At 45.9% G+C, this 25,007-nt stretch overlaps 1 protein-coding gene and 1 pseudogene across 1 annotated transcript in view; both read left to right on the top strand.

Moving 5' to 3' along the window:
- CDH26 (cadherin 26) overlaps positions 1–25,007 on the top strand; it is a 41,089-nt gene that overhangs the window by 2,268 nt on the left and 13,814 nt on the right. Inside the window, exons 2-10 of the mRNA XM_030309091.1 lie at positions 3,532–3,626; positions 5,144–5,248; positions 6,938–7,099; positions 13,423–13,570; positions 15,325–15,491; positions 15,925–16,053; positions 18,208–18,393; positions 19,628–19,896; positions 23,522–23,664. Coding sequence (XP_030164951.1) covers positions 3,532–3,626; positions 5,144–5,248; positions 6,938–7,099; positions 13,423–13,570; positions 15,325–15,491; positions 15,925–16,053; positions 18,208–18,393; positions 19,628–19,896; positions 23,522–23,664 — 1,404 coding nt within the window. The remainder of the gene's footprint in view (positions 1–3,531; positions 3,627–5,143; positions 5,249–6,937; positions 7,100–13,422; positions 13,571–15,324; positions 15,492–15,924; positions 16,054–18,207; positions 18,394–19,627; positions 19,897–23,521; positions 23,665–25,007) is intronic.
- LOC115511340 lies at positions 11,370–11,483 on the top strand (annotated as a pseudogene).

Genomic DNA, 25,007 nt, shown 5'->3' with positions numbered 1-25,007 from the left:
GTGGTGAAGTCTGCACTTTTAAAGATCACCTGCGCTTCTGTGTAGACGATGTGCTTGGGAAGCGTGTCAATCTCCTAGGCCTGCCGTGGCAAAGTGCCCCAAACGGGAAGGCTCCAAGCCACAGAAGGGTCCAGCATGGCACCACGGGTAGTCCCCACACTGTAGCGCATACCTGAAAGTCGTTAAGGGAGTGAATCTTCCAAGTTCTCAGAACAAGGAAAACAATTCCGTAACTACGTGTGGTGACGGATGTTAACGAGACTCATTGTGGTGATCATTTTGCAGTCCGTACAAATATCAAATCATTCTGTTGTACACCTGCAGCTAATACAGTGTTGTTTGCCAATTATACCTCTATTAAAAAAAATTCTCCTTGAATGCAAATTCGCAACGAAAAATGGAATATATTCAGGGCGCCTCGGGGGTCGGTCAGTTAAATGTCCGACTCTCGATTTTGGCTCGGGTCATGATCTCACGGTTTGTGGGATCGAGCCCATGTCCGGCTCTGTGCTGACAATGCAGAGCCTGCTTGGAAGTCTCTCTCCCTTTCTCTCTGCCCCTGCCCTGCTCATATTCTCTCTCTCTCTCTCTCTCTCTCTCTCTCTCTCTCAAAATAAAGAAATAAACATTAACAAAAATAAATATTTTCGGGAAGGAATTATTTCCATGCAGGCTTCTTAGTTCTTTAGTAGCCTCGTGCAGACACAAAGCCTCTGTATACCCAGATCATTTCCCACCAGTGATGCCACAGGTACTCGTGCAGGCCAGCCTGAACAGTCCTGGTTCCACGTCCCCAGGCCCAGCACTGCCTGTCATATGATTTGTGCGTGGCCCTTGCAGCCAAATGCCTGCCTGCCACACAGCATTAGGGGGCCACTGCAGCCAGAGACAGCAGCCTCTAAGAAGTTTTCTCCCCCCGCATTCTACAAGCATTATGTAAATCTTTTTTCAATGCTTTTTAAAAAAAGTTTATTTATTTATTTTGAGAGAGAGACAGAGACAGTGTGAGTAGAGGAGGGGCAGAGAGGGAAGAAGAGAATCCCAAGCAGGCCCCACACTGTCAGCACAGAGCCCGACGCGGGGCTCAAACTCACAAACTGGGAGGTCATAACCTGAGCTGAAGTCAGACGCTGAACCGACTGAGCCACCCAGGCGCCCCACCGTTTTATATTTTTGCAAATCTCTTGTCCTAAAAGAAGACGGCCAGATTCTCCTCTCTGAGTCTGCAGTCTATTGTAAATGTTGTTTAGTTAAAAGAATGAAGAAATTCTGGCCTCGCCCAGGTACGCATATGGAAAGGGAGGAATATTTGAATAGCCTTCAATGGATCATTGTGGATATCCTTCTTTGATACTACACCAAAACTTGACAAAGTGGAATTTTTTAACAACTGCTTCTCATGTGGAATCTGAACACGTGTTAATAAACTTGCCCTGCTCCGTTACGTTAAAACCATGTCTCTCTTGCCTTTTGGCAAGAGTATGATTTTGGAGGTCATGCATTAATCATTAGGAAACCCTTTTGGCTCATTGAGTTATGCAGATCTTCCAAATGTTGACATATTTCATTCTACAAAATCAGAAAATCACATTCATTAATAGCTCTACTGGCATCATCAGAAAATTCTTCTAAGTATCGGGAAGCTGTCAAGCCCATTGTAGCAGAAGTTTTCCAAAATTCTAATTTTCGCTTGAAAGCTTATGTTTGTTTTATCATTGGCAACATGACACCATCCACTGTTTTCCTTGAAGTGATCGGCTGGCTTGTTTACTACCAAAGAGCTGTCCATCGAGGGCCCGATCCTGGACAACACGGTTTGTCAGTCATTCTTTCAAGTAAAATGCTCTTTTATAAAAAAGTGGCACGTTCACCTGGTACCTCCAACGATCACACACACACTTTCTTAATTTTTCTTTTTAATGTTTATTTGTTTTTGAGAGAGAGAGAAAGAGAGAGAGAGAACACAGCGGGGGGGGGGAGGGCAGAGAGAGAGAGAGGGAGACACAGAATCTGAAGCAGGCTCCAGGCTCCAGGCTGTCGGCACAGAGTCTGATATGGGGCTCAAATCCACGGACCGCAAGATCATGACCTGAGCTGTAGTCGGACACTTAACCGACTGAGCCACCCAGACGCCCCTCACCAATTCATTCTTAAATGCAACAGGCTTCTTCTACCTTCTTCCTTTTTCTTCCTGCACACACGTACCGATGAAGATACTGTGGGTGATGCTGGTGCCCTTGGCTTCCTCGGTGCCGAGGCCCCAGTGATTTGTCCCATTGGTGCAAACGTCATACAGTGAAACAGGCAAATGATACCCTAGAGTCATTAGGGAAGTGTGTGGCCCTGTGGGCTCTGATGGCGATGAGGAGGTTAAGGGTTGACGCTAGGCAGGGAGAGACCAGGGGCCCTCGGGGAGGCTGATCGGGGCTGCAAGTGGGAGGCAGAAGAAGCAGCGAGGTTTGGAATTAAAAAAAGGATAAACATATGCCAGACCTGCCTGGGCCAGGTGCCATGCATGGAGTCTCACAACCTGTCAGATCAGGTCCCAATAGAAGGTCAGTGACCAAAGTCCTCGGAGGCTCCCCAGTCGGAACCCCTCTCACTCTTGAGAGCTTTGTACCTTCCCTCAATTAGCTCTAACGCTTAGCTCACTCTCTCTTGTCCGCGAGATTCATTCTTTGACTCCGTGAGACAGGGACCAGCGTCTCCCCCACCTCGGGAGTCAGGGACCCCGGTGTACCGCACTTTCAAAACTGCCACTCTGGAGAAAACTTCTCTATGCACATGGCTGTTTACTACCACAGCATTTTTGGTTTTTTCTTGTTGTTGTTTTGGGTAATAACAAACAACCGAAAAAGTCTAAATGACCATCCCCAGAAGAATGAGCAAATAAATTGTCTCTGTTCAGGCAATGACACGGTATATGGTAGTGACAGTGAGTGGATTAGGGCCATACATGTCAACACACACATGCTCGTTCAGTGTTGGTCCCGACATCCTCTACAGGGTCTGTCTTATTTCAACAACCTCACTGCACGTGTGTGGGTTTTATTTTTATTTTGTGTGTGTGTGTGTGGGGGGGGGGAAGTTTGTTGAGATGTAAGTTATAAATAAATAATTCTCAATTGTAAATCATTATATAAACAAAAAGTACCAAGTTCCATTATCTTATTGATTATTATAAGATAGAGTCTAAAATTAAAGGGTGGGGGAGAAAAAAAGAACAGGAGAAAAGGCCCAGTTGGATCTCTCCAATTAACGTTTGGTATTTACGTGTGACATACCAAGACATCTATGCTCGTCTGGAATAGACAGGGTGATCTCCCGAGTTACAGTTTTAGACGTCCCAGTATCAGTGATACTCTGTGCAAATCCTTTTGCATGGTTCCCCTACGGTTGCAGAGGAAACGTGGTAATTCTGAACTGAGATGACAAGAGAAAGAAATTATACTTATCAAAATGAAATAAAGTTCCTTTTCTTCCTTTTCTCATTCCAGAAGACTAGTGTGACTTCAGGCAGGTCCTGATAAGTGTATCCCCTACTAATTCATGCCATTTTTATTTTTAAGGTCAACAGCGTCAACAGCTTCCGACAAGAAAATGATGATCTCGCTCAGCAAACAAAGGTGGGGTTCGGAGGTCACTTTCTTCCTAAGCCACGTGAGACCACACTTCACTCAGGGACTCCGTTGCAATGTTAAGGTTTTTAGTTCCCGGTCGATATTCAGTTTGCAGAAAATAAATTAGCAACTACATGTGGCCTTTTGGAATCTTCAGGGATTGCCAGAGAATTGCAGAAGGTGCTTTTATGTCTGCTAGAATAGGAACAATCTGAACATCAGAAATCAGCCATCCAGTGCCAGCCCAGAGCTTTACCCACGCTATTTTCTTCTTTATGCAATTAAAATATATTGAACTTAACATTCTCCGGTATGTGAGCTTTGGACAGTCCAGGGATGCAGCCACACCCCCCAATCACCTTGTGCCACCTTATGAATATCTCCTTCCTGTCTTGTGATCAACTCATTTTCTAATTGAATACCGTTGACCTTTGAACAACATGGGTTTAAAGTGCATGGGTCTATTTACATGCAGATTTTTTTTACAGGACAGTACTGTAAATGTATTTTCTCTTTCTTATAATTTTCTTAATGACATTGTCTTTACTATGTACAGCATATAATACACAAAACATACAAAATATGTGTTCATCGACTGTTCATGTAATCGGTAAGGCTTCTCTGGTCAATGGTAGGGTTGTTAGTAGTGAAGTTTTGGGGGGGTGGTCAATAGTTACATGTGGATTTTTGGCTGCCCCAGGGGGCAGCACCCTAATCCCCACATTGTTCAAAGATCAACTGTAATTTTTTAAAAAGCTTACATGTTTGTGGACAAAAAAATTAATATGGCTAGAAAGCAGCTTCGCTTATAATAAATAGATGGTTAAATTCCATCTGTGGTGTTTTGCCTGACAAGTCTCTGAGCCTGATACCTGAGTCTGAGTCTCTCTCTCTTCCTGTCTTTGTTAAAAGGGAGAGTAATAGACGAAGTGCCAGCCCAGAGCTTTATCCACACTATCAGCACCGAATGGAGATGTTCTCATCAACTCTTTCCTTTTGTTATATACAATTTATTGTCAAGGTGGCTAACATACAGCGTGTTCAGTGTGCTCTTGGTTTCGGGGGTAGATTCCCACGATTCATGGCTTATATACGACACCCAGCTCATCCCAACAAGTGCCCTCCTCAATGCCCATCACCCATTTCCCCCCACCGCGCCCCTCATCAACCCTCAGTTTGTTCTTCAACTATTTCCAAAAGATGGAAGGACAAATGGGGGAAATAACCTTCTCGTTCATTCAGCGACTGTTTGCGTGTCTGCCGTGGGACAGGGGTTGGCACATAGTAGGCAACCGTCTTCAATGTTACGTCTGCATAGCCCTTAAGACGATCTCACGATCCATGTACAATCATTGGGTGGCCCGTGCCCCGCCGTCTAGGAACGACTCTGCAGCTGTGAGCAGAACAGGCACTTTTAACTCCTAAGCATCGGACGGAGGCTGTTGTGAGGACAAGGGAGATAATGCAAATGTAGTGCCTGCCACCTCGCCATCACCTCCTTATTGCCGTCATTGTAATTTCAGGGAGAGAGCCACCGGCCCCTACGGCGATCCAAGAGGAGATGGGTTATTACCACCTTGGAACTGGAGGAGGAAGATCCAGGCCCCTTTCCCAAACTTGTTGGTGAGGTAAGGAAGGCCCCCACCATCCTCTCTGATTGGCAGGCAGGTTAAGTCTTGAAAGGCTGTGTGCTAGGGGGGCCAGGTCAGTGATGGGAGGAACACCGGACTGGGTTCTAGAACCCACAGTGCCTCTACCTAACGGGGCGACCTCGGGCGAGTCCCTTCACGTGAGTGGGTGCTGAGAACGTCGGTCACATCTGGCAGCGGGCTGGTTAATTCCACCCCACAGGCCTGCTGTATTCGGCCCAGGCAAAGTCTTTGGTAAAAAAAAAAAAAAAAAAAAAAAAAGTATTCTTTAAAAATAAGGGGATTGTGGTTACGGGAGGTGGGAAGTGGGGACAAAAGGGAGATTAGAAAATAAATAAATAGAAAGTGAAAAGGTGGCAGCCAGGGCTGGCGGGAGGAGGTTCATAGAGACTGGCTGTCTAATGGGGACAGGGTGTCAGTCTGGTCACATGAAAAGCACTGTGGACACAGGTGGTGGTGGCGGCCTCCCAACCGGGAGCGCTTAGTACCGCCGGCGTGCACACTCCGAGGTGATTAAGACTGTGAATTGTATGTTATGTGTATTTTACCATAATAAAAAAAAATGGGAAAAAATAGGAAGATTGTATTAGAAATTGTGTAATTTTAGAGGTGTTTTGAAAATTGGAAAATCTGACCACACGGAGCAACAACGAGGTGGGGCTCGTGTTACCCCCAGTCCCCACCGCTCCCTGCTGCCTCCCTCACTCTGAGGCCTAGCGCCAGCCCACGCGCCAAAGCGGTCACCTGACGGTGTCGCAATGCCGGAACGTTTCCGCCTGGCCCGTGTCATTCCCTCTCGTGACAGTCCTGACCTGATGCACCTGTGCATTATGCACTGAGTCACTGAGTCCCTACAGCTCTGACATCCTATGGTTTCTCGAGAAACAAATGAAAACAATTTGTACTTTTTGCAGTGTTCATAAAGATAGCAGATGCTATATATATAAAAAAAAACATACAGAAAGTTTTCAGGGCTCAGTGGTTAAAACTGTATCGTCATAAGAGTCAGGGGAACACAGTGGGCTCCTATTCCCGAGGTACCGTATCCCTAGTTAGATATACTCGCTGCTCCCTGTCTGCCCAGTACAGGCCATGATGGCACCTCCATTATGGGGTTGTTTTCAAGATTAAATAGGCCAGGGCAAGTGAGGCATATAGTGACCTGGCTCACTCTATGGCCTTTCGAATGTTAGGTTTGTGAGTATTTCTCCTCTCTCCCTGAAGGGATCACCAATGTGAACACATCGTTACGTATGCTTCCAGATTCTTCTCCATAGCCTCACTAATGTGAGTCTGTATTGACAAATGGGCTTGCCATACGTATATTGTTCTGCAAGTTGCCTTTCTGGTTCAACAGTGAGGCACAGCCCCCTCCCTGGGGCAGGGCGTGTAAATCCTGAAAGATTGGGGGCCCGTGCCCTGTGAAGGGGGTACCGTTCTAGGGTTCTTTCCCTGGGGAGGGACATGTGTGTTGTTCAGTCAGGTGCTTGCCTCAGAACCCAGGCTGCGATGCACCCGCTTGGGCCCCTAGCGTGGGACAGGCTGGACCCGAGGCTTCTGGGCCCCAACGCGCCTGGCATCTTAGCCTTGATATTCAATGCGCCTTGTGATTTATTCTCATTTTCTTTTCTCCCCCCCCCCCACTTTTTTTTTTTTTGGCCTTTTCAGCTGTTCAATGATATGTCTCAGAACGCGTCATTAATGTATCTGATCCGTGGTCCCGGTGTGGATGAATATCCAGAGATTGGGCTGTTCTCCATAGAAGATCACAAGAACGGACAAGTGTACGTTCACCGCCCCGTGGATCGAGAGACAACGCCATCTTTCATGGTACCTAAAACTTGATATATTTTAAGCTTGGGTTTATTGTGAAGCTGCTGTGGGAATATTGTATCAGCTAGGCATTAGTGAAGCTGTCCACACGTCACGTCCTGGGAGACCGTGTATTATACACCACGGTGAGCTTTAAAAGTATGCGTGGGCAGAGAGGCTGACTTTGGAATGTTCTTTGAAAGTTCTGGACTCAGAGTATTCATGGGAGCTGCTACGGATCTTCCTTCCAATGACTGGATTCCCAGCACGATCAGGATATCCGAAAGCACTTGGAGATAGGGCTATAGGATGTTTACAAAATGGGCTAATCTGATTTTTGATGAGTCACCGTTGAAATATGTGGGCAGGAGCTCCAGGCAGAGTCCACAGTTATCTAACGACTGATGGATGAACAGTTGTATACCTGGTGACAGTTTCTCATCGTGAGCCCGCGTGTTTCTTATGATCTCATAACCCCAACACCATGGTCTACTATGAATCTGAAATCCAGGCTCTAAGCCAGGAAAGGAAATTGTAAAGTAAAATGCCCAAACCACATGGTGTGTGTTACTTTACCAGCCTCACCTCGCGGGGATAGTAGGACATTTTCGCCTTTGTTGTGTTGTGACTTCTGCTGGACACTGAGCTTGTCTGCACATTAGCTCCTTCAGGGTGGGAAAGAACATCGAAAGACGTAATTTAAATACCTTGTCTCCAATGATCTCAAACCATTTATATACATAATAGAATATATGCCCTTAACTCATTGATAGGCGCTGAGTCTCTAATTTTTAAACAGGCAGAAATTCTCCCCAAACTCCAAAAGTCCTGCACAGAAGACTTTCCGGGTCTTCACTATTCATAGAAACCCTTGCACATCTAGGGAACGTGCATTGTCTGTTAAAAAGAACCAATATAGAGTGGTCATAGGGGGACCGTGGGGCAGCACCGTTAAATCTGGAATGAGCAAACAGGTCACCGAGGGATCTTGGGAAAATGCAGATTTTGTTTCCGCAAGTCAGCGTGGAGCATAGACTCTGTGTCTCCAAGAAGCTCCCAGGAGAGGGAAGCTTGGTCCATGGCTTCTACCCTCTGAGCCCGGTGGGGGCGGGCGGTGGGGCGGCTCCCACAAATAGTGGGCGCGACTCCGTGCAGGGAGGAAACAAAACATTTAGTGCTGTGTTCTTGGTCTTGCTGTTGCGATTTGGTTGCTGTTGTTTGCCCTTAACGTCTTTACTGACCTATCGAGGGTTGGGTTTCACAAGGTTTAACGTGGGACTTCGTGCCGGCAGCAGATGATGCCGAAGCCAAATCCGTAAGAGTGTGTCCTGACACGTGAGGCCCAGATGGAATAGTTTGGCACGTCACAGGGAGGTCCCAGGGAACAACTCGAGCAAAGGGGGAAGACGTGGGGACCTGAGCAGTGTCCCCCTGGGTCCTGTTCTGTCAGGATCTCTGGGCCCTGTGCTTGGACCTGCCCGGCCAGATGGAGACCCAGCCCGCGCTCCGCCCGATCCCCCAATGCACTATCACAGCCGTCCTTTCACACTGAGTTCTGCGATCGCCTGCTAGCTGGCCCCTCATTTGACTGTGAACTTGCATGAGGGAAGACTCAGGGTGGGGATTTGGAGGCGTGCCCCCACCCCGTGGCTCCCTGTCTCACACCCTTGGTTCACGGCCTCCTTGATACTTTTCATCACCTGAAGCGCATACCTGACACGTGTTTGGTTCTCTGTGGGTGGCCATTCTCCCCACTGGAGGCACATTCTAAGAGGAGGGAGTGTCCTTTCCAGTGCCACTACCCCCCGGGTCAGGAGTCGGGCTCTGCACTTGGTAGGTTTTCATTTAACTATGTTGGATGAATGAATGAGCACAGTGGCATGTAGTCTCTGCTTCGAGGGTGTTGTGGGTTGAGCTGTGTCTTCCAAAGAGAGGGGTTCGTGTCCTCCCCGTGGTACCTGTGAATATGACCTTATTTGGATATAGGGTCTTTGCAGATGTCATCAAGTTAAGACGAGGCCATACTGGATCAGGGCGTGTCCTGATCCAGTGACTGGCCTCCTTATAAGGGGAGGGGAATTTGGACACCAAGAAGGACACAGGGGAGAAGCAGGAGACAGAGCCTGGGGTGATGCACCTGTAGGCCGAGGACACCGGGATTGGCGGCAGCCACCCGAAGCTGGGGGAGAGACCCGGAACAGAATTTCCCTAAGAGCCTCCCATGGAGGGAGCTATGCCTGCTGCCCCCGGGTGTGGTTCTGGTCTCCAGAAGGGCGAGAGAACACATTTTGTCGTAAGGCGCCCGGTTTGGGGTAAGTTGTGCAGCGGATGTAGGAGACTGGCACGCAGGGGTTAACCTACTCGTTAGGGAGCCACAAGACAGGCCAATGAGAAGGGTTCCCAGCCACAAAGAGTGGGACAAGCTAGTGTCACCGAAACACCACACAAGCCGGGCCTTCCAGGTCCACCACCTACTTCTGGGTCTTGGCTGTCCCTAAAGCTGGGGTGTGTTAGGCACGCAGTCAGCCCGAGGAGGTGGCAAAGCCCCATTCCCGGCAGCGCTGCTGTGTTCTTGGGGGGCAGCGAGGGGTCACTGGAACCAGCCAGAGCGTTTAGAAACCTGTGACTGGGAGCTGAGGGGAGGTTGAGGGGCTATCTTCTTGTTAATTCTGTAAACCTACAAGAGGGCGGTAACTGCGGCTGAGAATTGCTGGAAGATTTAAGACACAGCTGGAAAGGGGGGAAAACCAGATTTTTTCTATATAGGAATCTCATCCGTTTATATCAAAATATGCGCAATCCCATAGGCTACAGATACACTCAAGAAAATCATTCTTTTATTTCCTTGAAATAGTCATTTGTCGGTCTTGATCTCCACGCACCCATCTTTGCCTACTTAGAGCCCCTGCACGTAAGTGACTTTGTCTTGTGTGTTCGGCGTTTAAGGTATTTCCGCGTGCTCACCAGTGACTAGAGTACGCATCTTGCACGTGCCATTTAAACAGCCATGTACCCCTCCGTCATGTCACTGCTCTATGGTGTGTCATCCAAGATCTAAATCTTAAGGCCATAACAAAAGGCTGAAAACCCTTCCCAAGTGCAAAAAATATCCATGACGCTTCCTCTCTCCATTGCAGCTCTGAGGCGCCAGAAACTCTTAGCATCTTGTCAAAGAATAAACAGTTATTTTGTCTCTCGGGCATCTTGCAGAACTCACTGTCTCAGAAGTCGCTTTTAGGATGATACATGGAACATAAAATAATAAACATAAAACAAACACGCGGTTCTTAGTTTTAAGTGGAAGGGTTACAGGTGGCGCCGTTTCGGAGCCAGAAGTCCGCATGATTCGACAGCCAGCACAGTCACAAATTATGGAAGAGCATGTGGAAATGGTGTGTGAGAAAGCCAATTTGCTTGCTCAAAAATTTAAAAATGTATGTTGGATTCCCCGGGGCGGACTGGTTCAGTAGTCTTGTAGGGGAGAGGAGACAGCTAAGCAGGAGAGCCCACGCCCAGGACCCCTGGCGGGGCCACCATGGTGGATGCCGATGAGGAAGCAACGTGTCTGCAGAAAAGACGCCCAGGGAGGTACGTGCCTCGGAGACCTCGTGGGCTCCGGGAAAGGGGTGGAGAGATCATTGCCCGATGCTGTCAAAGTGCTGAGACCCCTGTCTGGTGAAGCTGCCTGCTCTGGGCCCTGGGGGAGCCATGCAAGGGAGTGGTGAAGACCTGGCTGGTGGTGTAGTCTAGTCTACACCTTCTTGGAATGAACCTGGGCCGAGCCGAGAGTGGACAGCCGCAGAACCTCTCGGCGTTGCAGAGTGGAGCGCTGGGGATGCCTCCCTCTAGGGCTTCTCTGAGGTAGAAAGGAGGTGATCTGTGTAAGAGCTCAGCCCCAGGCCTCCCTGAAGCTGCTTCTTCAAGAATAAACCCCATGCTTGCTCAGCGTCCCCGAGCCGGGCTCCGCACCTACAACCGGCCAACCCTTGAGAAACCAATATTCCCATAGCAGACAGTCGTCCACTTTGAGAGGTCCTCTGGTCAATGTCGCCCTTCCCACTCCTTTTCCTGGGACTCTGAACTTCTCTCTCACCGCTGATTCTTCCCCCACAACCGATCAGCTTTCAACAGATCAAATCACTGTTTATCCTAGAGCAACAGAGATGCAGCAGCAAGTCTCATTAGACTTAGTTTAAAATATATACATTTATGATAGGTATATGTTATATGTATTTTTATATCTATCTGTATCTGTATCTATACCTATATCTATATCTATCTATATATGGTGCTCACTTTCGCAGCACACAGGCTAAAATTGGAACGACGCAGGGAAGGTTAGCGTGGCCCCTGTGTGAGGGTGGAGGAATGCACGCATATTTGTGAAGCGTTCCATATTTAGAAACATATAAATACATAATATATATGGTTGCCCCCTTTTTATTTTATACGTAGGGGCTTTTTAAAATTAGTAGACCTTTTTTATTTAGAGCGGTTTCAGGTTTACAGAAAAGTGGAGTGGGAAGTACAGAGCGCCTGTCTGCCCTTCATGCCCTCCCCACCCCACCCAGCTTCCTCTCTTATTAACATGGTGCATGGGTGCTGAGTTTACGACAGGGGATGAGCCAATATGATACGTTGTTATCAACGAAGCCTCTAGTTCACGTTAGGCCTCACTTTCGGTGTTGCACCTTCTGTGGGTTCGGACAAATGTGTAGTGACACGTATCCACCGTTACAGTATTTTCGTACGGAGTATTTTCACTGCCCTAAAATTCCCCAGTGCTCCCCATATCCATCCATCCCTCCTTCCTGAGCCCTCGGCAACCTCTGATCCTTTTGCGATCTCCATACTCTGCCTTTTCCAGAACGTCGTATAGTTGGGATTACACAGTGGAGAGCCTGTTCAGATTGGCTCCTCTCACTTAGCAACGGCCACCGAAGATTCCTCCATACTCCATGCTTTTTTAGTGCTGAGTAATATTCCATTGTCTGCAGGGACCACAGTCTCTGTTTATCCAATCACCTAGTGAAGGCCATCTTGGTTGCTTCGATGTTTGAGGACTATGATTAAGCTGCTATAGACATCTGTGTGCAGGTTTTGGGGTGGTCATAAATTTTCAACTCTTTTGCATAAATGCCAAGGAACATGATTGCTGGTTTGCACAGTAAGAGGATGTTTAGTTTTGTAAGAAACCACCAAAGGAATGAAGAATTCTTTGCCACCTGTACGTCTTCTCTGGAGAAAACGGGTCTGTTCAAAACTTTGCCTGTTTTTAACCTTTGAAATTCGATTTTAGCAAGGTCCCAGGAAATAAAGTTAATATATAAAAATCAATTATATTTCTGTATCCTGGCGATGAATAGTTGGAAATCAATATTTTAAAAACCATATCATTTATAATATCACCAAAACAGACGAAGTGCTTGGGTATTCATCTAAAATCTGTGCAGTATATGTTTCCTCAAAACTATAAAACACTGATGAAGGAAATCAAGGGAGGTCTAACTGAATGAAAAGATAGACTGAGTTTATGGGTTGAAAGATGGAGTATTAAGGGGATAATTCTTTCCAAATGTATCTGTAAACTCTGCACAAGACTGATCAAAAGACTAGCAGAACTTTTCATACATATCAACAAGCTGGGCCAAAATTTACATGGGGAGGCAAACCAGCTTTTGGTTCTCTTGGCTCTGTTTTGCTATTTTGAACTTTATCGATATATCTTTATCATTTCCTTCTTTCTGTTTGAGTTTAATTTCCAAGGTTCTTAAGAAACCGAAGGGAGAGAAGCCTAAAGTATCAATCCGAGACCTTTTGAAAGCAAAGACTTCCTGCTGCCTGTTTGGGGTGATGCACCCTCCTTATTCAACCACGAAAGTAACAGCAGTAGCCTTTTGAGAACCCACCGCAGGTCAACAGCGGTGCCAATTACTTTCACCGCAACGCTCCTTTTCCCCAAAACTTTTAAGCGTCTGCTCTCGGCGACATTTCAGCAATACTGGTTAGCGTATGTATTTTTCATGACCGTGCTGACACGGCCGAGGCTTCTATGCAATCTGGCCACGACTACCCGGGTAGAGAGACTGAGATTAGAACCTAATTGTAACTCATGGTGTACTTTTCCAGTCAGTGCCTGGGTTTGTCCCACAATCTTTGTGCCAGCCCTGTGCTCGGTCCCTGGGGTCACATGGCGAAGGACAGCGACGTGATCCCTACCCTCAGAAACTTCCCGGCAAGTTCAGGAATGGAGGCAAAACATACGAGCACGCGAACAGTGATTTGAGCAGCGGCATCCAGAAAATGATCCTGCCAGGTTAATACAGTTCTCTGCTTTCTAGGTTTACTTTGATGTTCTGGATCGCCTGTCAGGAAGAGTCATGGACAGTTCCCTGATTTTCAACATTAGGATCGGTGATGTGAACGATCACGCACCCCAGTTCCCTCAGAAGGAATTGAACATCAGCGTGAAGGAGAACCACGCCGCAGGTGTGTGCAGTGGGGCGTCCTCTCTGCTCTGCTCCGTAAAGGTTTTTCCTGCTTTGATTCTGAGGGGGTGCTTGATCCTCAGGGAGACGGTTTACTGTTCACATCTTGAAGGTTGCAGGCCCTGGATTCCAGCGAAATGCTTGCAGGTTTAGAAGCCTCATTTTGTATTGGCAATAAAATGATATGGAAATCGTGTCTGTCGGAAAAGCCGATAGGTAAAGACCAGTCTAAAATAAGCCAGGGGCGCCTAGGTGGCTCAGTCGGTTGAGCGGCCGACTTCGGCTCAGGTCACAATCTCGTGGTCCGTGAGTTCGAGCCTCGCGTCGGGCTCTGTGCTGACAGCTCGGAGCCTGGAGCCTGCTTCGGATTCTGTGTCTCCCTCTCTCTCTGACCCTCCCCTGTTCATGCTCTGTCTCTCTCTGTCTCAAAAATAAATAAACGTTAAAAAAATTAAAAATAAAATAAAATAAGCCAAATGCAACGAGGGAGAATGCCGAGCTGAATGGCGGGCTCCCGGATAGTCTCTGTATTTTCTCGCCTGTAAAATGGCAATGAGATGCCATCCAAAGTTTCTGAGCTACAGATTCTGTGAGTCTTTAACTCCAAACCACTCATACTGGAGTGTGCATCTATTTTAATAACAGAAGAGCATGATTTACTGCACAAAATAGTCTTTAGAGAACTCAGAAAATTCCAAGAAATTAAGACTGAAATAGAAAGCATATTTAATACTTCTAATTAGAGATAAGTATCATTAATGTTTTTGTTTATATTCTCTTCAGTATTTTTCTTTGCATTTTATATGTGTGTGCATGTAAACACACTGTATGTTATATTTACCTATGTGTATGTATTCCCGGATTTTTATATATAAGCACAAATGCATATATGTATATATACATACATTTTTCATCTTTATCATAGTGCAAAATGTAAATGGCTGTATATTAAATATTTACAAATGTACGGGTGTATTTTTTTTACGTGGGTAGATTTATGAATTTTCTCTTCTAAAAGTGCAATTCTGCTGTTTGTAAACCGTGTTCTCCTACAGCATCCTATTGTGTAATACTTTATTTCATGGATGTGTTTTTACGGTAGCTAACCTCCTATTGTTAGACATGTATGTTTTGTCCCCACTTCATGTTATTTTCACAAAATATGCTTCCGTGAATGTTTTTGAGCTAAATCCGCATCCCATTCAAGCGTCGTTTACTTGGCATAAATGCAGAGAACCGTATCCTGCTCCAGTCACCTCCCAGCACATCCCAGGGGGCCTGGCTGCTGTCCGTCTTTGATTACTGAGTGCTTGCTTGTGTCGATAGGTTTCCTGTCCACGTGTTCCTCCCTTTTGTCTACTTCCTGTTGGCGTGCCTGTCGTTTTTCTCCTTGATTTTAACCTTCTTATTCTATATGAAGAATGTTTATGTCTGCCCTATATATGTTTTCCTGGCTTATCATTTCTTTTTAAGTTTTGTCTGCAGTTTTTTTTTGTTTTTGCCACACATTTAAAAATCTGTCTGATCTGTCAGTTCAGGCCTTCCTGTCTCCTGCGCTTGCAACCGTGATGAGAAAGTTCTTATGACTATTTAAATATTCCTCTTTATTTTTTATAGTATGTCTGTAGTTTGACTTTATAAATATTTAATCCATTCTGGTGTATGCTTCAATGCCATTTAGCAAAAGGATCATCATTCTACTGGGTCGATAGGCTGCCTTTGGTCAATAGTAACCGTTAAAACAATTCTTTCCAGGTCAACCTATTTTCCGGATGTTAACAGTTGATTTGGATCAAGAAAATACTCCAAATTCTGAAGTCCTTTATTTCCTTATTTCTCAAACGCCAATACTGAAAGAAAGCGGCTTCCATATCGACCGTATCAGTGGAGAAATACAACTCTCAGGATGCTTAGATTATGAGGTTATGTGGATTTTATTATTTTAAAAAAATGAAATGTGTTCTCTATCTCTGAGCCCCAGACTTAGGATTTATGTTTGCAGCAGAAAACCCTCTGTGGCTAGGCTTGCTATTGAGATCGTTAGAATGGATTATTTTTTTTTCTAATTTTTTTTTTACATTTATCTATTTTTGAGAGACAGAGAGAGACAGAGCGTGAGCAGGGGAAGGGCAAAGAGAGAGGGAGACACAGAATTGGAAGCAGGCTCCAGGCTCCAAGTGGTCAGCACAGACCTCGACGTGGGGCTTGAACTCACGAACCGTGAGATCATGACCTGAGCCAAAGTCGGATGCTTCACCGACTGAGCCACCCAAACGCCCCTATAGTGGATTGTTTTTTTAATACTTCCCTTTGCTGCATTTGAAGGGCTTGACTGTTCATTTCCTCCCCACACAGACGGCTCCTCAGTTTACACTGCTAGTCAGTGCGAGGGATTTTGGAGAACCACCACTGTCATCCACGGCCACGGTTCACATCAACGTGGAAGAAGGCAACAACCACATGCCCACGTTTACCCAGGAGAACGTAAGGCACCCAGGCTTGCCCCGAATGCCCAGTCCGTACAGAAACAGCCTCAAGTGCTAGGCTCAGTGTTGCTGAGGGGATTGGCCATACCCCCAAAGATACATGTCATTCTCCAAAATAACTTAAACTAGAAAGAAGACGCCAGCCATGCTGATACAGAATCCCTCAATAATAGACTGGGGAGCTTTCTTTTATTTTTTATTTTTTATTTTTTTTTACTATTTTGGGCTAGATCCTGTGCTCAGAACTTTTACAGGCATGCTTTCATTTTCAATTGCTGGGACTAGCACGCGATTCCCATTTGACAGATGAGGACACTGAGGCACAGAGAAGATAGAGAATCCGTGCTCACTGTCCACGAGATTTCTCAATTCCACACTGTTGATGTGGGATGGCAAATTCGTTGTTGTAGGGTCAGGGGAGTCCGCCCAGTGCACTGCCCAATGCTTAGTAGCATCTCTGACCTCTACCCACTAGATGCCAATGGACCTCCCAATTGTGACACCCAAACATGTCTGCAGACATTGCCCAATATTCCCCGGGCAGTGGGGGCAAGTTCGTGAGAATCTATACCTGAGTGTTTAACCAACATCCAGAGCTCTAGAATAGGGAAGATGAGCAGGTGGGTTCTGGCTTTGCCTTTCTCAGCTCATCTGATTTATAGACTGACATGGGATTTCACATGCTACACATCCCCATGCTTGAAGAAAGCACTGGAACCCACTGTTCCAGACCATTTGGAAATGCCACGCCATTTGAGATCTGCAAGATTGCTAAAAACACTCAGGAGCTGTCCCCTATTTTGTATTTTGTGCTCTTCTATATAAATTTTTCTGAGAAAAATATCCATTTTACTTCTTTCTCCTGACCCCTCTCAGTGAGAACTTTCTGGAAGACCTAGCGAGATCCCCAACCCAGCACCCCTCCCTCCCACCCCCCAACCCAACACACCCACACCCACACACACACACACACACACACACTCTTAATCATCAGCTCCCTGGGGATGGAGTTTTGCCAATCCCGTTCACAGCACCTAAGATAGAATCTGGCACATCATAACCTTTGTTGAATAAATAAATGCTACAAACAATTATTTGAGAAAGTATTATTAAAAAAATTTTTTTTTTAATTGTCTAGACTAGAGGAGCCCGGCCTGCTCAGTCAGTAGAACATAAGACTCTTGATCTTGAGGTTGTATGTTCAAGCCCCATGTTGGGTGTAGAGATTACTTAAAAATAAAATCTTTGAAAGGAAATAGAATAGACCAAAGCTGAAATGTTTTCAGATGAAAACACCTCAGCAAACAGTATAGAATAACTGAAAAAAAATACTTACTATGTTTCAACCTTATTTCAAAATCTTTCTCTGGTTTAGTAAAAAGCTCTGCTCTGAAGTAAGGGTGGGGAAAATGCACCCAGTTTCGATATACTTGTCAAAGAGAAATTATCTTGTCACCTGAGTATTGACTAACAAGTTCGAGATCTACATGTGTTAGAAAAATGATTGCCTTAATCTAAGTAACCGTAAGAGTTTCATCTTAGGAGAAGAGCTAGGATTTTTTTTTTTTTTTTTAGCAGCACAAACTAGGATGTGTATTACTATTTTAAATATTCTTAGAAAAATAGTGCATTGAGTTGGATTTAAGAGTACTTTCAAAGTCATTCAGCTGTCAGGGCGTCTGGGTGGTTCAGTTGGTTGAGCGTCCGACTTTGGCTCAGATCACGATCTCACCGTTGGTGGGTTCGAGCCCTGCTTCGGGCTCCGTGCTGACTTGGAGCCTGGAGCCTGCTTCGGATTCTGTGTCTCCCTCTCTCTGTGCCCCTCCCCACCAGCACTCTGTCTCTCTCTCTCTCTCTCTCTCTCAAAAATAAATAAATAAAAAAATTAAAAAAAAAAGCCATCCAGCTATAGACACAAGTCACGGGGGAAAGGGACAGAGGAAGGACCTGGGTGTGCTGGGTCAGGCAGAGTTTCAAATCACTTGAGATTAAGTTCAATAGCAAGAGAAATAAATACCCATGTTTAATCAAACTCAATGCACTATTTTCCTAAGAATCTTTAATATCCATGTCGTTGTTGTGCATTTCTTTCCTTGCTTTCTTTTTCTTGCTTTTGTCTCCGTGACACGGAAATGACGATGGCCGCTCCCAGTATAAGATTCAGATTTCTGAAGGCCGCGCCAGCTGGGGCGTGTTGCGTCTCCTGGTCCAAGATGCTGACTTACCATTTACCTCAGCCTGGAGGGTAAAGTTTAACATATCGCAAGGTGACGAAGAAGGACGTTTTGACATTCTGACTGACCCCGAGACCAATGAAGGGATTTTAAATGTTATCAAGGTAAAGCCATCAGGGGATGTGCACCTACCAGTGGCCGCGGGAGTCCCAATAGCGAGATGCCTGCCGTGTGCCGAGCACATGAGGTGTGGCATGTCGTGTGTCCAAGTGAGGACGCCAGGCTGTGTCATGACCCCCTGCTGCCGTGGACCCTCGGCCCTTTGGACTTCGTGGCTCCTCTCACCAAAATATTATCAATACTACAAGTTAGTTTTTTGAGACGGTGTTAAGCACTTCAACATTTAATTTTCTTATTGTCTGAGACAAAATTTAATAGATCTATATGGGCCCTAAAACGTTTTTTTTTTTTTTTTCTGATATGCTAAAAATATTTAAAACATTTTCTCTAATCCTGGGAGTCTGTTTTTTTTTTTTTTTTCTTCTGAGTTGAAAAGACATTAGAACATTTGCACGGACCCCTGAAAGTATCGTGGGCCCCTGGCACTTTGCTGCTGTGTCTAATGAGGAGCTGGCCCTGCAGGAAAATATATTATCTTCTCATTTGGCTGATGAGGAAACCAAAGCCCAGAGAGGTCGGGTTGTTTCACAAAGTCTCACAGCTGGAGTAGGGGTTCCGACTGAGGCAGTCTGACTCTGTTGCTTTTAGTCTTACTCTCACCTAGAGCCTGGAGTGACCAGGGCCTCTGGGTCCGGGCAGGTGAGTCAGCCTGGGGGTCAGGTTCACAGACAGCCCTGAGTCGGTAGGTCTTGGCGGGGGGGGCTGAGCTTCTATCTATAGGAGGCACAAGCTCCCAGGTGATGCGCCTGGGACCCTCCCACGCTGTGAATAGCAGGGCTCTGGGGGACTCTATCTCAGACGCCTGGGATTGAATATTTCAAATACTCATGGCTTTTCAATCCTTTTAAGGCAGTGAGTGCCCTGAGTAACAGCGATCATTAGTATCTGTATTTCCTTAAGCTCCCCCCCCCCTTTTTATAGCAGAGTCGCCACATTAATGTTTCATTAGGTTATGGTTTTTGTTGCATTTTTCATTCCCCTCTGATGGATGGTGGCTCTTTTCAACCAGGAGAGGGGGAGGAAAAAAAAAAAAGAACTCCATAAATGACTTGAAAATGAGCTGGCAACTGTCTTTTGATCACTACCAGAGGCAGTGTAAATAATAAATGAAGCGCAAAAGCCACACGCTCGGGGTGTGCGTGATAGTGGGCATGGAACTTTCTCCGGCCAGAGAAGCAGCAGCAGGTGCTAATGGGATCCTCTCTCTGGGACTTGCAGCCCTTGGATTATGAAACTCACCCCGTGTGGCGCCTTGTCATCACGGTGGAGAACGAGGAGACCCTCTTCTCCTGTGAGGGGGGCCGGCTCCGGGAGCCCAGGAAGGCAGCGGCGAGCGCCACTGTGAGCGTGCAGGTGACCGACGTCAACGACCCCCCGGCCTTTCACCCCAGGAGCTTTGTCGTCAGTGAAGTCGATGGCGCCGGGCCTGGAATTCAATTGGGAATATTTAACGCTACAGATCCGGACAGAGCCGCCGGCCGGATAAGGTGAGAAGAGAGGGCCCGGAAGAGTGGTCGTTTAAACAGAATTAGTCACACCGAGGGCGCTGCCGTTGGGCAGCTGGTGAGGTCGACTCAAGACACCCGGAGGCCCGCTGGCCCGGGTTCAATGCCACCTTCCTTCCATACCTTTCTCTGCGCCCCCCTCCCCAGGTGGGGTTCACCTGCTCATTTTCCTTTGCACTTAGCATACATTGCTTTCATACGGGTTTTCTTGTATTAAAATAATTTGTTGTGCATTTCGATCTCCCTTTTTACTAAAGGTTGTAAACTGGCAACAGAAGGGGTTGTTTTTTTAAATTGTGGTAAAATAGATCTAACACAAAGTTTACCATTTTAACCATTTTTTTTGTTCGGTTATTATTTATTTATTGAGAGAGAGAGAGAGAGAGAGAGAGGTGGGGAGGGGCAGAGAGAGAGGGAGAGAGAATTCCAAGCAGTGCGGAGCCCCATGCAGGGCTCAATCCCATAAATTGTGAGATCATGACTTGAGCTGAAACCAAGGGTCAGAACCTTAACCAACTGAGCCACCCAGGAGGCCTCTTTTTTTCTTTTTAAAGTTTATGTATTTATTTTTGAGAGAGAGAGAGAGAGAGAGAGAGAGAGAGGGATTCCTAAGCAGGCTCCACACTGTCAGCATAAGTATGACTTGGGGCTCAAACTCATGAACTGTGAACTCATGACCTGAGCCAACATCAGGGGAGTTCAATGCTTAACCGACTGAGCCACCTAGGTGTCCCCCATTTTAACCATTTTTAAGTTCAGTGACATTAAATACATTCACACTGTTGTGCAACTGTCCCCGCTGTCCGTCCCCAGAATGTGTTGATCTTATAAAACTGAGACTCTGTCCCCATGAAACAAGAACCTCCCTCCCCCCCCCCGCCCCTCTCCAAGACACTGGCGACCAGCACGCTACTTTCCATCTCTACGGGTTTGACTGTTCTAGGAACCTCACAGAAGTGGAATCATACAGTGTCTGTCTTCCGGCAGCTTATGTCGCTGACCATACTGTCCTCCAGGTGCGTCCACCCGGTAGCATGTTGCGGACCTTCCTTCCTTTTCAAGGCCGAGTAATATTCCCTTGTCTGCATAGACTACACTGTGCTCATCCGTTCATCTGTGGGTGTGCGCTTGAGTTGCTCAGTGTTTTGCTTTTACAAAGAAAGTTGCCAGAATCCCTGGGAAGATGGCGGAGTCAGAAGTAGCAGGAATCTGCCTCCCCACCGACAAGGGCGCTAGAAGAATCTGTCTCATGTACCTGTTTTGGAACTCTGGATTCTGTTGAAGGGCTGCAACGCCCAGGGAAAGGCTTGGGTGGTAAACCGAGGTTAATTTTGGTCAATTATAGCTCTTAGCACGTGTCCCTGGAACAGCCAAGTGTACAACTTACAAGAGCCAGAGTGGGCACAAAAACCTCTGGCCTCCAAATGTCAGGGATCCGTGCTTTGCTCACTGATTGCTGCTTTCAGTCCCAGAGGTACAGATGAAGAGGCAGGTGGCCATTGTTTCTGGTCCCCCACCCTCATTGCTACAAATCCCTTCCCCCCTTCAGGGGATTTGAAGGTCCGATGCCTTTATTTCCTCCTCTTCATTTTTTGCCTTTTCCTGTTTCAGGAGCCAGACATTAAAGGCCAGGAGAGTCCACATGAAGCACAGATAGGAGGAAAGTTAGAAAGGGACCACGCACACCCAAGGAAAGGCTCAGGGAAAAGGTGTGAGAGGGCCTGAGGTTGAGAGGCTGGGCCTCAGCACAGAGACAGCCTATGACAGTCAGACAAACAAACGAAAATAAAGTAAAATAAAAACAATAAGGAAAATCAGAAAACCCTGGGAAGGGGAAGAATTTGATTTCCAGAATCGTCACACTATTAGATGCAAATGTCCGGTGCTCGAGGAAAAAAAAAAATCACAAGGCACATAAACAGGAAACTAAGGCCCATTCAAAGGGAAGAAAATAGATCAACGGAAACTGTTCCCGAAAAATACCTGATGGCAGATGGGTTGGACAAAGACTTCAAAACCGCTATCTTAAAAACGCTCCAAGTGATAAGGAAGCTGTGGAGGAAGTCCGAAGACGATGTGTAAACAAGACGGAAATGTCAACAAGGACACAGAAAACATAACAGGAAACGAGAAAGGTGATGAGGGACTTACTGTAAGAATTACTTTACACATTTACAGATTCTACTCTTTAATCCGAAGACAGAGATCGACAGCATGTATAAAAACATATGGTCCAGGGGCGCCTGGGTGGCTCAGTCGGTTGAGTCAAGAGTCGGACTCTTGATTTTGGCTCAGGTCATGATCCCAGGGTTGTGGGATCAAGCCCCAAGTTGGGCTCTGTGCTGACAGCATGGAGACTGCTTGGGATTCTCTCTCTCACTCGCTCTCTGCCCCTCCCCCACTTGCACATGCTATCATGCCCATGCACTCTCTCTCTCTCTCAAAATAAATAAATCACTTAAAAAAAAAAGAACATGTGGTCCCACTAGATGCTGTCTATAGGAAACTCACATGAAGATCCAAATACACGAACAGGTCACCTGATACCATACACAAAAATTAACTCAAAATGGATCAGGACCTAAATGTAAGACCAAAATCAATAAACACTCTTAGAGGAAGCATAGGAGAAAAGCTTCATGACCTTGATTTGGGAATGATTTTTTGGATGTGACACCAAAAACACAGACAACAAAGGAAAAAAAGAGTCAGATTGGACTTCATGAAAATCAGAACATCCTGTGCATTAAAAGACACTATTCATGGAGTAAAAAACTGACCACAGGATGGGAGAAAGTCCTTGCAAGTCCTATATCTGATAAGGGATTAATATCCAGGATATACAGAGAACTCCTATAACTCAGCAACAGAAAACCAAGAACAAGCAAGTCACAAAGTGGACAGGACTTGAATAGACATTTCTCCAAAAAAGATCTACAAATGGCCAGTCGGCACGTGAAAAGATACGCAACATCGCTAATCATGTGAGAAGTGCGATTCCAAACCACAATGAGACCCCACCCCACGCCCATTAGGATGACTTCTATCAAAAAGCCAGAAAACAAGTGTTGGCGAAGATGTGGAGAAATTGGAACCTTTGTGCACAGTTGGTGACAATAGAAGTCGGTGCAGCCACTGCACAAAACAGGACGGTGGTTCTTCAAAAAATTCAAAGTAGAATACCATGTGACCCATAATTCCACTTCTGGCTATATGCTCCCAGAATTCAAAGCAGGACCTCGAAAAGATATTTGTACACCCACACTCAAAGCTCCATTATTCACTATAGCTAAAATGCCAAGGAAGCCCAAGTGCTCACTGACGGGTCAGTGGAGAAGCAAAACGGGGTATATATATATATATAATGGGATGTTATTCAGCCTTAAAAAGGAAGGAAATTCTGTAATATGCCACAACACAGATGAATGAATTTGTCGACCTTACGCTCTGTGAAATATGCCAGACACAAAAGGACAAATTCTATTTGAGCTCACTTACAATTTCCCACATTACTTGCGATAGAATCTGTGTCTGCCGTGATATATTTTGATTTGCCTTTTGATGTAACTTTTTACCTTTTAAAATCGTGTGTGTTTCCTTCTACAAGGTATAAACTGGTTCGTGACCCGGCAAGTTGGGTCACAGTAGATGAACTCTCAGGAACAGTCACCACCAGGAAGCAAATTGACCGAGAATCTCCTTACGTAAATGATAGCTTTTACGTAATCATTGCTCACGCTATTGACGATGGTAAGTGTTGACCCAAAATTAGGCGGGAAAGTGTGTTTCCTGGCTTCCTGAGGGAAAATAATTCTAGTGACAGTCTTTCAGCCCAACCTGGAAAACTGTAAATCTTTTTATCGCTACGCACCTACTGGCACCTATTTTTTTTTAATGTTTATTTATTTTTGAGAGAGAGACAGAGTGTAAGCAGGGGAGGGGAAGAGAGAGAGGGAGACACAGAATTGGAAGCAGGCTCCGGGCTCTGAGCTGTCAGCACAGAGCCTGATGCGGGGCTCCAACTCATGAACCGTGAGATCATGACCTGAGCTGAAGTCAGACGCTTAACCAACTGAGCAACCCAGGAGCACCCTCCTTTTTTTTTTTTTTTTTAATACTGGCAACTATTTTTGATGATAATGTTTGAAATGGCAGACTAGAGGCAAATGCCATGGGAAGAGGGGCAGTATTCCTTCAGAAGATTGGAAGGCACCATTGGACCCAGTGTCTGTTCCATCTAGCCATAAAGCAGCTCTTTAGCTCTTTCTCAAAGCCGGTGGTGGGTGATAAATACTTAGCACAGTGTCTCTGTACTGGGAATGGCTTATAAGCTCTGACAAGTGTGACCGTATGGGACAAATTTGTCATAAACCTGGCCGGGCAGTTCTGTGAGCGTGTTACAGCACTACTGTCTCTGATCTCCCATGGCTGAACTTTTAAACCTGCTGAAACCAGGGTGCCTGGGTGGCTCAGTCGGTTGAGCGTCCGACTTCAGCTCAGGTCATGATCTCACACTCTGTGAATTCGAGCCCCGTGTCAGGCTCTGTGCTGACAGCTCAGAGCCTGGAGCCTGCTCAGGATTCCGTGTCTCCCTCCCTCTCTGCCCCTCCCCTGATCATGCTCTCTCTCTCTCTCAAAAATAAATAAAAACATTAAAAAAAATTAAAAAAAAAACCTGAGTTGAATAAATCACAACTTTCAAATAACTTTAGTTAATTGCCTTGAAGGAAATCTGTGAATTCAAACCCAGGTTTTAAGGGAAATGTAGGTGTATATCCCATTTGCACGATTAATGAGTAGAATGTTGGTTAGGTTAGGAAGATATTAAGTCTGTGTTCCCAATCGTTTTTTTTTTTTTTTAATTCATTTTGAGTGGGAGGGGTGTGGAAAGAGAATCCCAAGCAGGCTCCTCACTGTCAGTGCAGAGCCTCATGTGGGGCTCGATCCCACGAACCGTGAGATCATGGACTGAGATCGGGAGACAGATGCTTAACTGACTGAGCCCCTCCCCCGCCCCCGGGCATCCCCCAATCAGTCTTTTTTTTTTTTTTTTTTAATTTTTTTTTCAACGTTTATTTATTTTTGGGACAGAG

The sequence above is a fragment of the Lynx canadensis genome, chromosome A3 (genome assembly GCF_007474595.2).
Source record: "Lynx canadensis isolate LIC74 chromosome A3, mLynCan4.pri.v2, whole genome shotgun sequence".
Classification (NCBI taxonomy): domain Eukaryota; kingdom Metazoa; phylum Chordata; class Mammalia; order Carnivora; family Felidae; genus Lynx; species Lynx canadensis.
This window is presented reverse-complemented; position numbering and strand designations above follow the sequence as displayed.